The 14,489-nt window shown below is 37.8% G+C and overlaps 1 protein-coding gene across 7 annotated transcripts in view; it reads right to left on the bottom strand.

Moving 5' to 3' along the window:
* The window catches only part of LOC127428065 (F-box-like/WD repeat-containing protein TBL1XR1), a 108,627-nt gene that overhangs the window by 69,491 nt on the left and 24,647 nt on the right, over positions 1-14,489 (bottom strand). For 3 of the 7 annotated variants that reach the window (XM_051676114.1, XM_051676117.1, XM_051676119.1), the window contains exon 2: positions 1,409-1,458. The exons of 3 other annotated variants lie outside the window; for them this stretch is intronic. Coding sequence is in view for 2 of the 4 variants with exons in the window: in XM_051676117.1 (XP_051532077.1) it covers positions 1,409-1,411 (3 nt within the window). In the remaining 2 variants the exon portion in view is untranslated. Of the gene's footprint in view, positions 1-1,408; positions 1,459-2,908; positions 3,027-14,489 lie in introns of all 7 variants that reach the window. One more of the 7 variants, XM_051676116.1, reaches the window with a different exon arrangement.

Below are 14,489 nucleotides of genomic sequence, written 5' to 3'. Positions count from 1 at the left end.
ACATGCCCACAAAATGACGTTTCATTACACTCGTAGTAAAACCTTCAGTCAGTGAACCGGATAATTATTGCACAGCATAGAAGCTAATATATCAGAAATATCCACAGATAGACAGTCGCTAAAGTTAATGAATGAATATAATACAACAGGCATCCTATTTTACTCACAGACTAATAGCTGTTTATTTTGATGCAGAATAGAGTTACAAAGCATATAGATGCATATTTCCTGAGGTAATCTTCTTCACGGAGCGCGTCTGACATTTAAGCTTCTGAATGGAAGTCAGGCGGCTCCTCTTGGGTACTAGTGCCTGCCGCATGCAATCTCTGCCAGTGTGACTTGTACAGACTTATCTGTGCGCGTTTTTTTCTCTCTCAACAACCTGATTTTGACCAGGTGCGACTTTATTTCTGAAAAATACAGTAGTAAATTTTTTCAACAACAACAACAAAAAAGCAAGCTCATTTGGCTACCTGACTACCTAGCTACCTGGTGTAAAACAAGAACGTACTAATTTGGTGCATTTTTGGTTACGGTAAAATATGGTAATTAAGGACTCGTTTTACACGAACTAAAGCCGTTTTCTAGGAATTAATTATCCATACATAATTAAAATGGAGATACCCATATTGTTGATTTTGAGGTTTCTTTTACATCACAAATGTAAATATTAAGCACATTTACAAGCAAAGCAAAAAATGTAAATCAGCTTATTAAAAAATACAAAAACAAAATGGAAGAAACCTGCATTTATATGAGATTTAAAATCATTGGTTTATTCATTGCTTTTGACATCAAAACATAAAAAGGCATGTGCACAACTCTTGCACACATTGGATAAGCCAGTAAAAACGCTGGTAAGGGGTTCACATGCCGAGCGAAATCAGGGTAATGGGAGGGTAGTGTGAGTTTTTGCTTAAAACCATTTATGGTCCAACATTTATGGTAAATGTTTATGGTAAAGGAAAGCCATTTCTGCTGTCCTCACACGTTGGTAGCTGATGAAGCACAACTGGTGTACATTGTGCATGAAACAGACGATTCTTAAAAGTGAACATTTACTGTGAATTACTGTGAACCGAGTGCTTTAATGCAATCGTATACAAGCTCTTGATACAATGTGTCTGCCTAAAGTACAGTATTTGTACATTATTTGCTTCAGCCTGCTGTCAGCATTGTTTGTGCAGAAGACATTTGGATCATATTGACATAAAAAAATACATTAAATAAGCTACTGCCATGCTTAACCCTGACTGCATTCTCAGGCACTGAATGATTAAATTACCACTGTACTTGTCCATGGCACTAAAGACATACTAAAGACTTGTGTGTGTATGGCTAATTGTGCCTTGAAGTTGACCAAAACAAATAGTTGCAGTTTAGGAATGAAAAGCTTTTGTTGGCTTACCATGTGATCCAGTCTTGCTCTAATGTGAACCTTTAGCAAGAGTCTACAGTCTGGGCATAAAAGAGAAACACAGAAAAGATGACCATTATTTGGTGGCATGTAGATATCAAGTCTCTGCTATCCTGAAATCAATAAAAGTGTCAAATACATGTTCAAAAGTAATAATAAATATAATGAGAAAACTAACAAACACTATAGGGTGCCTAGCACCTTCAGTGGTTGGTCCCTAAAAATAAATATTTCATATAACATTGCTTGCTTTATGAAATATCCTCCAGTGTATGCGCCATTCAACACCATAAAACACCAAATATTGATCATCTTGGGCAGAATAAGCTACAATACACACCGAACTTTACTGCAACAGTCTGAAATCTAGACTCATGAGACATGGTAGGACTAAATTACAAAGCCCTAGGTAGCCTAATAAATGGGGGTTTGAGGTCTTAGGCCTAACCAAAAACACACTTGGCTAGCTTTAAACCAACTAAAAAAAAATTGGCTTGCCTCTACTTAAAAGGAAATGTGTAGTATATTTATGACTTATGCTGAGATGTTGTCAGGCCAAAACAAGTGTCACTGCAGATAAAAAAATTTTTTTAGTAGGGGTGCATCACCGACCAACATATTATTGGCCAAAAATCAGGAAAATCTAAATATTACTAATCGCTCCGACAGTGGAATCACCTTAGATATTTTTGCTGATAATTTGTTAGTTTATTTGCATGCGGCTGAGAATCTCTGACTGCTCAAGCAGTCTCAAGTGTGACAGTGTTGCAAGCCAAGCTCATGATGCTCTGTGAACATTATTTTAACAAATCTGCACTTTGTTAAGGAATAGTTCACCCAAAAATGACAATTCTCTCATCATTTACTCACTCTTATGCCCTCCCAGATGTGTATGACTTTCTTTCATCTGCTGAACACAAATGACCAATATTCAAACCGCAATATTCACTAAATAAATTCAGCATTTAATACACTAAAACTATTATAAATGACAATAAAAGCAGATGTTACAACAGTCAGATGGAAGAGTCTGTTTGTAATTTTCTCACTGAAGCTGCATATGGACATACACTTTCTACGACAAACCAGGGCAAAGTTACTTTACGAATCACATCAAAATTCAATCTATTACAATTTTTAATGTTCACGTACTCACACCTTACTCTGTTGTTATTTAGTCGAGCTCCATGTCACAGGGAAGCTGAGAGAAAGTCAAAATTAGCCGCCGGTGTGTGTGTTTATGACAGAGATCCGACTGAAGAGAATGAGACCTCAAACACAACATTCCGTAGTGACATCCTCAGTGAAAATAAAGTTGTTTTGAACCGGCTAGTGTCACCCTGGCTTAAATATACTGTTATGAGAAGGATTTTAGACCTATTTTCATGGGCTTCCCGGCGCAACATCGCAGAAAATAGAAACCATTCCAAAAATAGAATGCCCTGTTGCAGCTGGTTATCACAAAAAATGTGATTAACATGGAAAAGATACCTTTTATTGCATGTCGCAGCATCACGTCGTGTCTGGTTAGGGCATGGTGTGACAGTGGGAATTAGTTTTCTTTCACATTTTTGTTTCATCAGGATCTTGCTGATTAAAATACAGTCATCTGAAGACAAAAAAAATTTCTACAATCAGAGAGCATTAGAAAAGATTTTACACAGAAGGAAAGTTACGTTGTATCCAGAGTTGTAACTGTGGTATTTGCAATAATATCATAGTAACTAAAACCATGATTACATGGACAGTACCCATAAAAAAATAAAAAAAGTATGCCATTTTTCATAAGAAAAACACATCCCGAAATTAAATTGTATTCCTTCACTACATCGATATATTTATAGGCTATATTAATAAATTCTTTGTAAATATTTTTTTTTATATCTGTGATTTGTGGATTGAAAGCCTTACAGTTTCTATCTGTTCTTGGTACAGATTTCTCCTTTATTACTTTTCAATGCCGTTTAGAATATTGGGGTCATTAATAAGATTTTAAACTAGTTTAATCATCAACACATTATGGGCTTTCATAGAGGTTGAGCAAATAATCAATGCCGAATCTCTGAATATCCCATCTACAATGATTCTAAGGTCATTTTTAAGCTATTACTCCACCGACATGCATAAATATGGGTCCAGCCTTGCAGGCTCATGGACGTGGGCACAGCAGCACCGCTGCTGAAAAAATCCTAGGGGAAACACTGAGCGGTGTGAGATTTTGATGGTTAGATAACCGTCTGAAAAAAAAAAAAATAGTGGTTAACCGGTTTTACGATTATTTGCAATTGTTCTTAGTTTGCAACAGCACTGAGGCAAAAAAGGCATATAATTCCACAATTTAACATGTAAGTGGATGAGTTTTTAGGGATATATGGACTCTAAACAACAGCCATACAATAGGTAAACTGATAAATACACAATAAATAAGCAGAAGGTATTTAATAAGAAATGCTCTAATGTAGGGCACAATACTGCTTATCTGCATCGAGAACATAATGATGCGCTTCAATGTAACCAGAGTTCTTAGAGTGCATAACTAAGATTATTGTGGGTGCATAACACTGCAACAGCTTGGGGGCCTGGGTAGCTCAGCGAGTATTGATGCTGACAACCACCCCTGGAGTCACTAGTTCGAATCCAAGTTGTGCTGTGTGAATCCAGCCAGGTCTCCTGAGCAACCAAATTGGCCCAGTTGCTAGGGAGGTTAGGGTCACATGGGGTAACCTCCTCGTGGTCGCGATTAGGGGTTCTCGCTCTCAATGGGGCGCGTGGCAAGTTGTGCGTGGATCGCAGTGAATAGCATGAGCCTCCCCATGCGGAGTCTCCGCGGTGTCATGCACAACGAGCCACGTGATAAGATGTGTGGATTGTCTCAGAATCGGAGGCAACTGAGACTTGTCCTCCACCACCCAGATTGAGGTAACCGCACCACCACAAGGACCTACTAAGTAGTGGGAACTGGGCATTCCAAATTGGGAGAAAAAGGGGATAAGGGGATAAAAAAAAAAAAAAAAAAAACATTGCAACAGCTTTTTTCTTCTGCAACAGATTCTTAAACCAATGCACTTTCAATCAGAAACCCCACCATAAAGAATCAGCAACAGACTCCATTAAAATAAAGTCCTTTAATCTGTCCAAAACACCTCAGAAATAAACCTGTGTACTATGCATGATTACGGGAAATATTGCTTAAAGCAGGCTATTAGACTAAAATTTATTGTTGAATGCGGTGAATCTGTAATCAAGCAATACTTTAAATAATGAGGTTGATTTAAGGCGCAACAGTATCTACACGCAAATGTACTGCACGCTGTCAGCACTCTTAACAAAAAATTGCATCTCTCAATTCATCCTTTTAAAAGCACTAATGTTAAAAATATTAAACTCACTAGTTGGTTGTTGGCTGAATAGTAGAACATCCAGTCCCATTTGTAGGATGTGTAACTTTATGACTTCTGTCTGCACGTTTTCCATCCGTCCGCTTCAGTAGGGGAAATCTCATCAACGAAATCACTGACGAAAACGTTCGTTGCTGAAGGGTTTTTTGATTTCGTCAATAAAAACGAAGACGACGAAAAAGGCGCATCATGACGATAATTAAACGACTTTAAGCATTCTGTTTATGAAAATATGACGAGATAAAATGCTACTGCAAGATATTAACAGTGCAAGATATAAACAGAAGAAAAAGCATCTTGAGAATCTGTGTATAGAAGATGATATTAGTCATGGATTCATCTATTACATTAATGCAGTATGTTAAGGATTTCTCCGCTTGATCTTCATGAGTTGATCGTGCTGAACACGTTCAAACACATCCTATTTATGCATGTTTAATCACTATATCCACAACATACTGTATATGTAATATATGAACTTACATCTACACAGTTAAGTGAATGAACAGGTGAACTTCAACTAAACGATGCGCTAGTCAGAACATGCGTAATTTGCTTTGCGTTACTTGCGTTGTGAATACGCTGTTTCCATAAGAAACACACAACAGGCAATGTTATATCCTTTCAAAGAAAATTAATAAGTCTCTAAAGCATTAAGAATTCAGAATACAGTAGGCTTACTTCGAAAAAAGTAGCTAATACTTCTATTCATTATATTAATTATTTTAGGAGCTCAGGTTTTTTCACAACAAGGGCAGTATGTATATTTTTATGTTTAATACATGTTTACATTAGAAAATGTTTATATATATTTTTTTCTAAATGCTTGAATATTTGATTAAAGCTTGGCATGTTAGAGTTTGACACACTTTTTGCACATTTTGCACATCATCAACTAAAAGATATAATTTTCGTTGAATGAAATTGTCATTTTCATCAGAATTAAATTAATGAAAATGACCTGACAAAATAGTGACTAATTTTAAAGGACATTTTCATCAAAAGACTATGACCGAGTTAAAAAACTGTGAAAGAATTACCAGTGGTCTTCATTCAAATGCTCCCACACAGCCGACTTAAGTCACTTTTTGGTGGATACGAGTCTGGTAGATCTAATTCCTCTGTTATGTTTCGGAGTATGTGTGTTGCCTCAGTGTCACTTGAATTGAAAGTTCACTTTCAGTCTGCGACACCTGGCCAAGCAACAAGCAGACACCGTCCGTAACCATAGCAACAGCTGCTCTAATAGTTATTTTATTTTTGCATTGGAAGGTCTGTACCACAAGCACATTTCTTTGTAAAAATGTTCATCCGTTTACACACTTTTGAGCAATTGCACTGTCAAAAGCACTGCTTTTATTACAATTCAGTCCCACCAGTCAATTGAAAAACGCAAAAAGTGTGAAAAGTGTAAACACTGTGGCGCTATCAAAACATTGCTATCCCGACCAGCCCAATGTAGTGTCATTGGTTCAATCAATGGCATGTGTTTGTGCCAGGATGTTTTATTATTTTTGTAAATATGTGTGGTGGTGCTAGTAGTGCAGAAATAACACATCACCACCTTTAACGTTAGGACACATTTTCTACAAAACAAACAAAAGTCTTGGTAACATTAGATAATGTGTTCTCTCACTCTCATCCTAATCCTCTGGTATCTGGATTGCTGAAAAACATCTAAAATGATTCTTCTGAAACCTGCTCCTCCTGCCCATTTAGAAAGGATAGGGTTATGAATAAGAAAGCATCTCACTTTCTGGCTAGACTATCATTATGGCATATTTTTCTTTCACAGCAGCATTTCACCATGGAGATGTCCTTTCTTGAACCTTGACTTTCAGCCTTTTAGCGGCCCAGAGTTGAGTCCGGTAAGTGCGATGGTGCAGAATGAGAGAAAGTTTAATTGGGTTATCTGAGACCTGCAGAAGAGATGTGTGGGACTGATGAAGGTCAACAGAAGCAAATCACGACAAGGTTGCATGCATTTAAAACTGCTTATCAGCGGAAAAAGAGCTGAGGAGGCACTGGTCGAGACCGGACAGAACTGAACATAGTAGAGCCCGACTGATATGGGATTTTTGAGACTGATACCGATTTTAGAGAGGGAAAATTAACAGATTACCGATATAGTGGCTGATATAGTTAATTTTTGAGCTAGAATGAAAACAGACCTTTTCTATGTGGATTTTTCACCAGTTTTGCACCGATATGACTATGCAAAGGTACTCAGAAGGCTGATTTCTTAAATATTTTTATCAAAGAATATTTGACATTATTATTATACATTGTCAACAAATTCTAGAAACAAACACTGAGAAAATAAAGAATAAATAAAAATACAATAAAGAGCTTAATAAACATCAGTACTGTATGTTTAGTATAAGTCAATTGCTGACAATTAAAATAAATAAATAAAAATAAAATAAATTGCTAAATAAACATCAGTACTGGTTAATATCAGTCAATGGCTGACCATTAAAATAAAGAATAAATAAAAATACAATAAATAGCTAAATAAACATCAGAACTGGTTAATATCAGTCAATGGCTGACCATTAAAATAAAGAATAAATAAAAATACAATAAATAGCTTAATAAACATCAGTACTGTACAAGTCAATTTCTGACCATTAAAATGAATAAATAAAAATAAAATAAATAGCTAAATAATCTTCAGTACTGGTTAATATCAGTCAATGGCTGACCATTAAAATAAAGAATAAATAAAAATACAATAAAGAGCTTAATAAACATCAGTACTGCATGTTTAGTATCAGTCAATTGCTGACCATTTAAATAAAGAATAAATAAAAATTAAATAGCTAAATAAACATCAGTATTACTGTTTAATATTAGTCAAATGCTGACTATATTAATACTGCCAAGACTAGACAAACAGCTGCAGCGGTGTTACACTGTATTCTGCTATACAAGTTCAGGGGAAACTTTTAACGGTGGAAAACCAGACTTAAGTATTACATTTTATAAATGCAATGACTGGAATTGTTCGGTTGAAGGGGGTACCAAACTGTGAATCCTAAACAAAACAGTTTGGTGAATACATGTTTACTCATTAGCTTCCACTCAGCTGACAACAATGAAAGTAGCTACGTGATTAGCTAGTTAGCTATAAGCTCGTTGTCACGGAGAGTAAAAGACGGATGTTGTTTATTTTACTTTCCAGCATTGTGTCTAACCAACTAGGTAACAGCGTAGCGTGAAATCAACACTCAGCAGACACAATCCACCACCGCACTGTTGTCTGCTGAGCTGCAAAAAGATGCTCTGATGTTTACCTTTCAATCTGCTACATTACTGACTGCACTGACAAACTATAGCTGGCTAACAGCAAACAGACATGAGTGACATGGTTGTCAGGGACAGGGTTATCATTATATTAGTAATATTGAAAAAGGAAAATTATGGGGTCATTGTGAAATGCATATTGTAAAGTTAATAAACAAACTAGTTAGCAACTTACCGACACACAGTTCAACTCCGCCCTGTCTGTAGAGCCACCATCAGTTCAGCTCTGTAAACAATGGAGTCGGAGCACGCTCTGCTGGAAAAACTACGTAATGACAAATTCTAAAGCATTGTTTTCTGCATTATTTGTTCTGAAAAAAGTTTTCATATTGGCGCATATCGGTAAAATATACCCCGAAACCGATATATTGGTGAAAGGCTAATATCAGGCGACCGATATATCGGTCGGGCACTAGAACATAGGGCCACAAAAGAGAGCTGAGGACATTATTACAGCAGCTAATTAAACACAACGAGTACAATTATGAATCACAGCATGATGCGATGAAAAACTGTAAATGAAACAGCTACAGGTTTAGCTTGCATTGGTCTGAAATTGTATGCATTCTCTGGTGTGGTGTTAATATTTTTAGGGGTGAAGTGTCATTTTTTTCCATCATTAAAAATGTAAAAAAAATAATAATAATAAAAAGATCATTCCCAGTTTAATATGCAGAGAAAACTACAAGTAAGCCATTGATTAATTGTATAGGTTGATTTCCTTAGTGCAAACACTGTGGGCTTTCAAAACATTGCTGTTTCCGAGCCTCCCAACCTGTCTGATATAGCAACATTGGCTCAGACATTGGCATGAGGGAGGCATGGGGCTATCAATGCTATTGAAAAATAGCAGATGGGGGAAGAGTTTGGGAAACAATCATTATTTTTGCAATTCTCTTGGGCCCTGTCCCAAATGGCACACCTGATGTGGACTTGCAGTCTCGTGGCTTTAACTTGCAAGTTCATGCGAATTTCACGAGACCGTAGGGTCTCCCATTTGACATTTTTGTGCTCAGAAGGGTGCTCACGAGCGCCCCCTTTGTGTCTTTCGGCTGAGCCTGTATCAGTGCAAGTTCACCAGTGGTCTACTTCTCAACAGTCCCCGCTGTTAATTCTCATATCTAATCACAGCAGACCGGAGTTTCCGTGCTGGAGGAAAACTAAAAGGGGACAAGGCGATGTCAAGTGCTGATTTAATGTTAATTTCAGTAGTTGTTTTCTCCGAATGTCAATGATGGCTCTCTTGCTTTTCTTTGGTATAAACTATTACCTTTTAGTCTGATGTGTATAATTGGTTTAAAAAAACATTTATTCTGTTTACCACAGATGCAATCATTCATAATCTGTTTCTATTCAATACTTTTAATAGGGGAAGTTTAGTGTTCATAAAGTAATTCATTTTTTTGCAATTTTGATTCAAAGACAATTTTAGTATTATTGTGAGTCTCTAAAACATTAAGACATGAGGGAGTGGGTTCCTACACATAGCTGTAGATTGCAGGATTCATTATATTTATCTAAATAGCAACGTTCAGTCTACCGGCGATATCCAATCAGTGACCACTTTATTAGGAACACCTGTACACCTTCTTATAATCTAATAAGCCAATCATGTGACAGCAGTGCAATGCATAAAATCACACAGATACGGGTCAGGAGCTTCAGTTAATTTTCACATCAACCATAAGAATGGGAAAAAATTTGACCTCAGTGAATGCATATGGTCAGTATTGTTGCTGACCATGTGCGTTCCTTCACGGCCACAATTCACCCATCTTTTAATGGCTACTTCCAGCATGATAATGCACCATGGCACAAAGCAAGTGTCATCCCAAACTGTTTTCATGAACATGACAATGAGTTCACTGTTCTCCAGTGGCCTTCCCAGTCACCGGATCTGAATCAAATAGAACACATTTGGGATGTGGTAGAATGGGAGATTCGCAGCATGAATACGCAGCTGACAAATCTGCAGAAATTGTGTGATGCAATCATGTCAACATGGACCACAATCTCAAAGGAATGTTTCCAACATCTTGTGGAATCCATTCCATGAACAACTGAGAGCAAAGGGAGGCCCTACCCAGTATTAGTATAGTGTTCCCAATAAAGTGCTCAGTTACTGAAAATACCTGAAGAAGTGTGGCTGTGCATATAAACATGATTTTTGCGATCTACGAAGGTGAGATGTATGTTCTCTTTCTTTACATTTGACTGTTCTAAGCACCTGCAAGCAACCATCCAGGTGTCTGAGTCATGTTTATTTGTTGTCTAAATATTAAAAAAAGATGTTTTTTTTTATTTTTTATATGTGCTTTGTATTTCAGAGGTTCTTAATTCAATCTTGTAATGCTTTATTGTCAGTGTCTTGCTTGGAATTATTTCATAAATACAAATATTCAAGAGTGTTCCTTTACGCTCAAAGTTGTGACTTTTTCAATAAAATGAATGTATTTTAAAAAAACAAATGTATAAAAATGTATCATCTGATTGAAGTCTTGAACTCTGTCCCAAATCCACACTTTTATAACTCATGCACCCTCATGGCCTTGCTGACTAGCGCGCTGTCAGTCTGCACTCGCTTACATCACCAAAGTCTGGACTCGGAGCAGGACCTCAAGGGCGTAGGGTGCCATTTGGGACAGGACTTTTGGTGGCATGAGTAGTGTAAAAATAACACACTTCACCTTTAAAAGACATCTGACTGATTTGTAAACCTCTTATTTACGACGTTCCAGAAGTAGAGGCTGGCAAATTGTCAGCCCACTGATTAAAGATTGATTTTCTATGTTCTGCCAACATGTGAACACCTGAACGGAAACCGGGTTTGGTGCCTTGCTACTGAAGCTGTTTCTCTGTACAGTCTGTATTTAGACTCAATTTAAAAAGGCACATGCTTGCGATTATCATTTGTTGCTGAAAATACCAAACCATGGTCGATCACAATCAGATACCCTAAATAAAACAAATCACAACAATTAATATCTGGTTTAACTGAGCTGGATTAATCTGATGAAGCTAAAAGAACTTGGAAAGAGATAAGTCAAATCAGTTTATGGAATCATCTCACAGAGTATCATTGTTTGATATCTGTTGGGTGCAGGAAAGTGGGAAAAATAAAGCTGCCCTATATATAATTTCAAGATAACGATATGCTATGTCTATAGAGCTATTCCACCTATAAAGCTTAACAAAGACCATAACCATGTTAAAGCAATGGCTGTCAACCTGCCATAAAATTGTGGTGCAGTAATCGGGTGTAAGTCTTGTGATGCTTCACAATGGTAAAGAAGTTGGTTTTATTATTTTTATTATTGTTTTTTACATTATTTAACATGGTGCCCATGAAATCCAAATAAAGGATACGGAATGCAGATGCTTCACATAAAATAAGTATTTTAACAACTTAAATTCCTTTGTAATCATCGGATTATTCTCTGCTTTTGATATAGAAACGGATCATGCGGGCGTTCTGGCGAGAGAAGAGACGTGCACTGCTATCTCTGCTTGATTTTTCAATAGCGTATGGATGTCACTCTTTTCAGACAGGTTCTGCAGTCCAACCAAGTGCATCGAGTTAAGAAATGCATTTTTGAGTTCACCAGCTCCATTTGGAGTTTCCCTCGATTTCCCCCCATGGCTCGCGCTGGGGAACGAGTTGGTCAAGGCAATGCTTTTGTTTGTTAGGGTGATAGACAACAGAATTTATGTCTCTTTTTACGAATAGAGGTTAGCAAACGCTCCCCCCATACCCACATGTATCGCGTCTCACAGACGAGCGCTTGGGATTCGTATCGCCGCTATTCAGAGGATCACATGTCTTCGGACCAGCCAAAGCCCGCTAGAGTATTTATTGATGAAGCGAAGTTCACTATCGAGTCAAGTTTGCCATTCTTCACGCTTCGAACCCTTGAAGTTGTATCAGTCTCTACTGTTTCTACGAGCCGTACATGTCCCAGGACAGTTGAATTTAGGGGTGGATGTTACCTGGAGAATGGACATCACATCCTCAGATTGTGGAACAAATCTGGAGCAAGTTCGGAAGAGCAGAAGTGGACCTGTTTGTTTCAAGTGAGATGTCGCACTGTCCCCTCTGGTTTACTCTCTCGCCCTTGTCACCGCTGGGCATTGATGCGCCTTTATGAAAGTTATGGGTGAACGGGGCGAACTTTTGAATGATGGTTTATCCCCTGCTGTGGTTGATACCGTTCTAAATGCTAGAGCTCCATCAACAAGGAGGCTATATATGTTTAAGTGGTGTATTTTCACTTCTTGGTGTACAGCACGAAGTGAAAATCCAGTTCACTGCCCTGTCAGCGCAGTGATGGAATTTTTTGCAGGAGCGTTTCGGGGCTGGGGTTACCCCGGCAATGCTTAAAATCTATGTTGCCGCTATAGCAGCTGAATGTGTGCTTATCAGTGGAGTCTCTATTGGTAGACATTCTCGTCTCTCGTTTTATGCGCACGATACTCAGGCTTAGACCTTTTCGTCCCGCCCACGTCCCTTTATGGGATTTATCTCTTGTGTTAGAGGTGCTCTCGGGTGCCCCATTCGAGCCCTTGACCACAGTTATTGCTAAGTTTTTGACTCTAAAAATGGCCCTTCTAGTGGTTTTGGCATTGTTTAAAAGAGTCTGTGATTTGCATCCCCTGTCAATCAAGGATTAAGTTAAGACCTCATTTGGGCTATTTGCCCAAGGTTATTTCTATGTCATAACACTTGCAGACCATTAATTATCAGGCTTTCTCTCCTCCCCCATTTGAGTTGGAGGAGCATGAAAGGTTACATATGCTTTGCCCAGTTTATTATTTATTTTGACCGTACTAGCCAATGGTGTAAGTCAGAACAGTTGTTTGTGTGCATTGGTGGCCGCAACAGAGGTATTTCGGTGTCCAAGCAAAGACTGTCTCATTGGCTTATTAATGCAATTCCGAGCGCTTATAAACTTATTCTCGGTTACATACGTAACCTTGGTTCCCTGAGGGGAAACGAGACGCTGTGTAGCTGGCCATACTTTCTAGCAGTTGTATAGGCTTGTGCATTTTGCAGAAAATCTGACTCAATAGTGCGAAAGCGAGTGCCTTTATGGAGCCCGTGACGTAGCTCCCTAAGAGGCGTCGCTTAAGCGCCATCAGACAATAAAGTGGCATGATTGTATAAGGGCTTCAGACAACGTGACACTCAAACGGTGTCCCATAGCAATCATACGCAGCATCTCATTCCCTCAGGGAATCAAGGTTACGTATGTAACAGACGTTTTGCAACACTTTTACCTTCTAATAGACGCCCAACAGGTGTGTTACTGGACCATGCTTTAAAACGGAGAATGTTGTGAACACAGTCCGGGGAAAAGTTTAATCAAAGACAAAGTTGACGTCATTAAATGCAATGTCAATGCCATTTCACGGCTGAACTGAAGCAATGGTGATAGCGAGATAATGACAGATATGGACCCACAGCAGCCAAATAAGTTCAATTTCCTGCAGGCGCACTCACGAGACACAACACACTGTAAAAGACGAGGCTGAATACAGCTTCTTACCGCCAGCTTCTTATTCAGTAAAAGGATCGCGGCGCTCAAGTTCTTCTTCATCACTACACAACTCAATCTCTGGTGAGTAAAATCTGAATATTTACTTGCCAGTGGCCAATAAAACACATATTTTAGTCGAACAGCGCGAAATTTGGTCTCATATGATTTCGCACTATGTAGAGGGCTGTTTGTCCATCCCTAGCTAAACTGTTATTGCTGTTGTTAGTGGAATTGTGACAAACACAGTATATCTTTGATTTAAATAGGGGTTTTCACAAAAACATACACATCTGCTTATACACGTTGATGGACAGTAGGGCTGCAACTAATGATTATTTTGATAATCGATTAATCTAGATTATTAGAAAGATTTTTCAACTATTCGGTGATTATTGCAACGCTTAATCATTAGTCTTTTTTTTAATCATTAGTCAAATATTCAGCTTGTTGCCCGACTTAAAAGGTTGTATTAAACGTGCTTACTAACAATAAAGAGGACAAAATCATCTTTTAAAAATACCTCTAAATGACATTCACTGAATTAAAGGGAAAAAATACTTTGTTTAATTCACTGCAAAAGAATCCTATTGTTATCAAGTGTTTTTGTCTTGTTTTCCATTTAAAATTGTCTAAAAACCCTTAAAACAAGATACATTTACTTGAGAAGCAACATAAGATGTTAAGAATTGCTTTCAGAGAATGTATTTTGTACATAAGTGTATTTTCACTTGTCCATACTTCTGCCAGTGCAGTAAAGACAAAATATACTTATATTAAAGATGTATTCTCTAAAAGCAAGTCTAAATATCTTGTATGCTGCTTCCCAGGTGAATG

The sequence above is a fragment of the Myxocyprinus asiaticus genome, chromosome 37 (assembly GCF_019703515.2).
Source record: "Myxocyprinus asiaticus isolate MX2 ecotype Aquarium Trade chromosome 37, UBuf_Myxa_2, whole genome shotgun sequence".
NCBI classification, from domain to species: domain Eukaryota; kingdom Metazoa; phylum Chordata; class Actinopteri; order Cypriniformes; family Catostomidae; genus Myxocyprinus; species Myxocyprinus asiaticus.
Note: the sequence above shows the minus strand (reverse complement) of the source record. Positions and strands in the feature narration are given on the sequence as shown.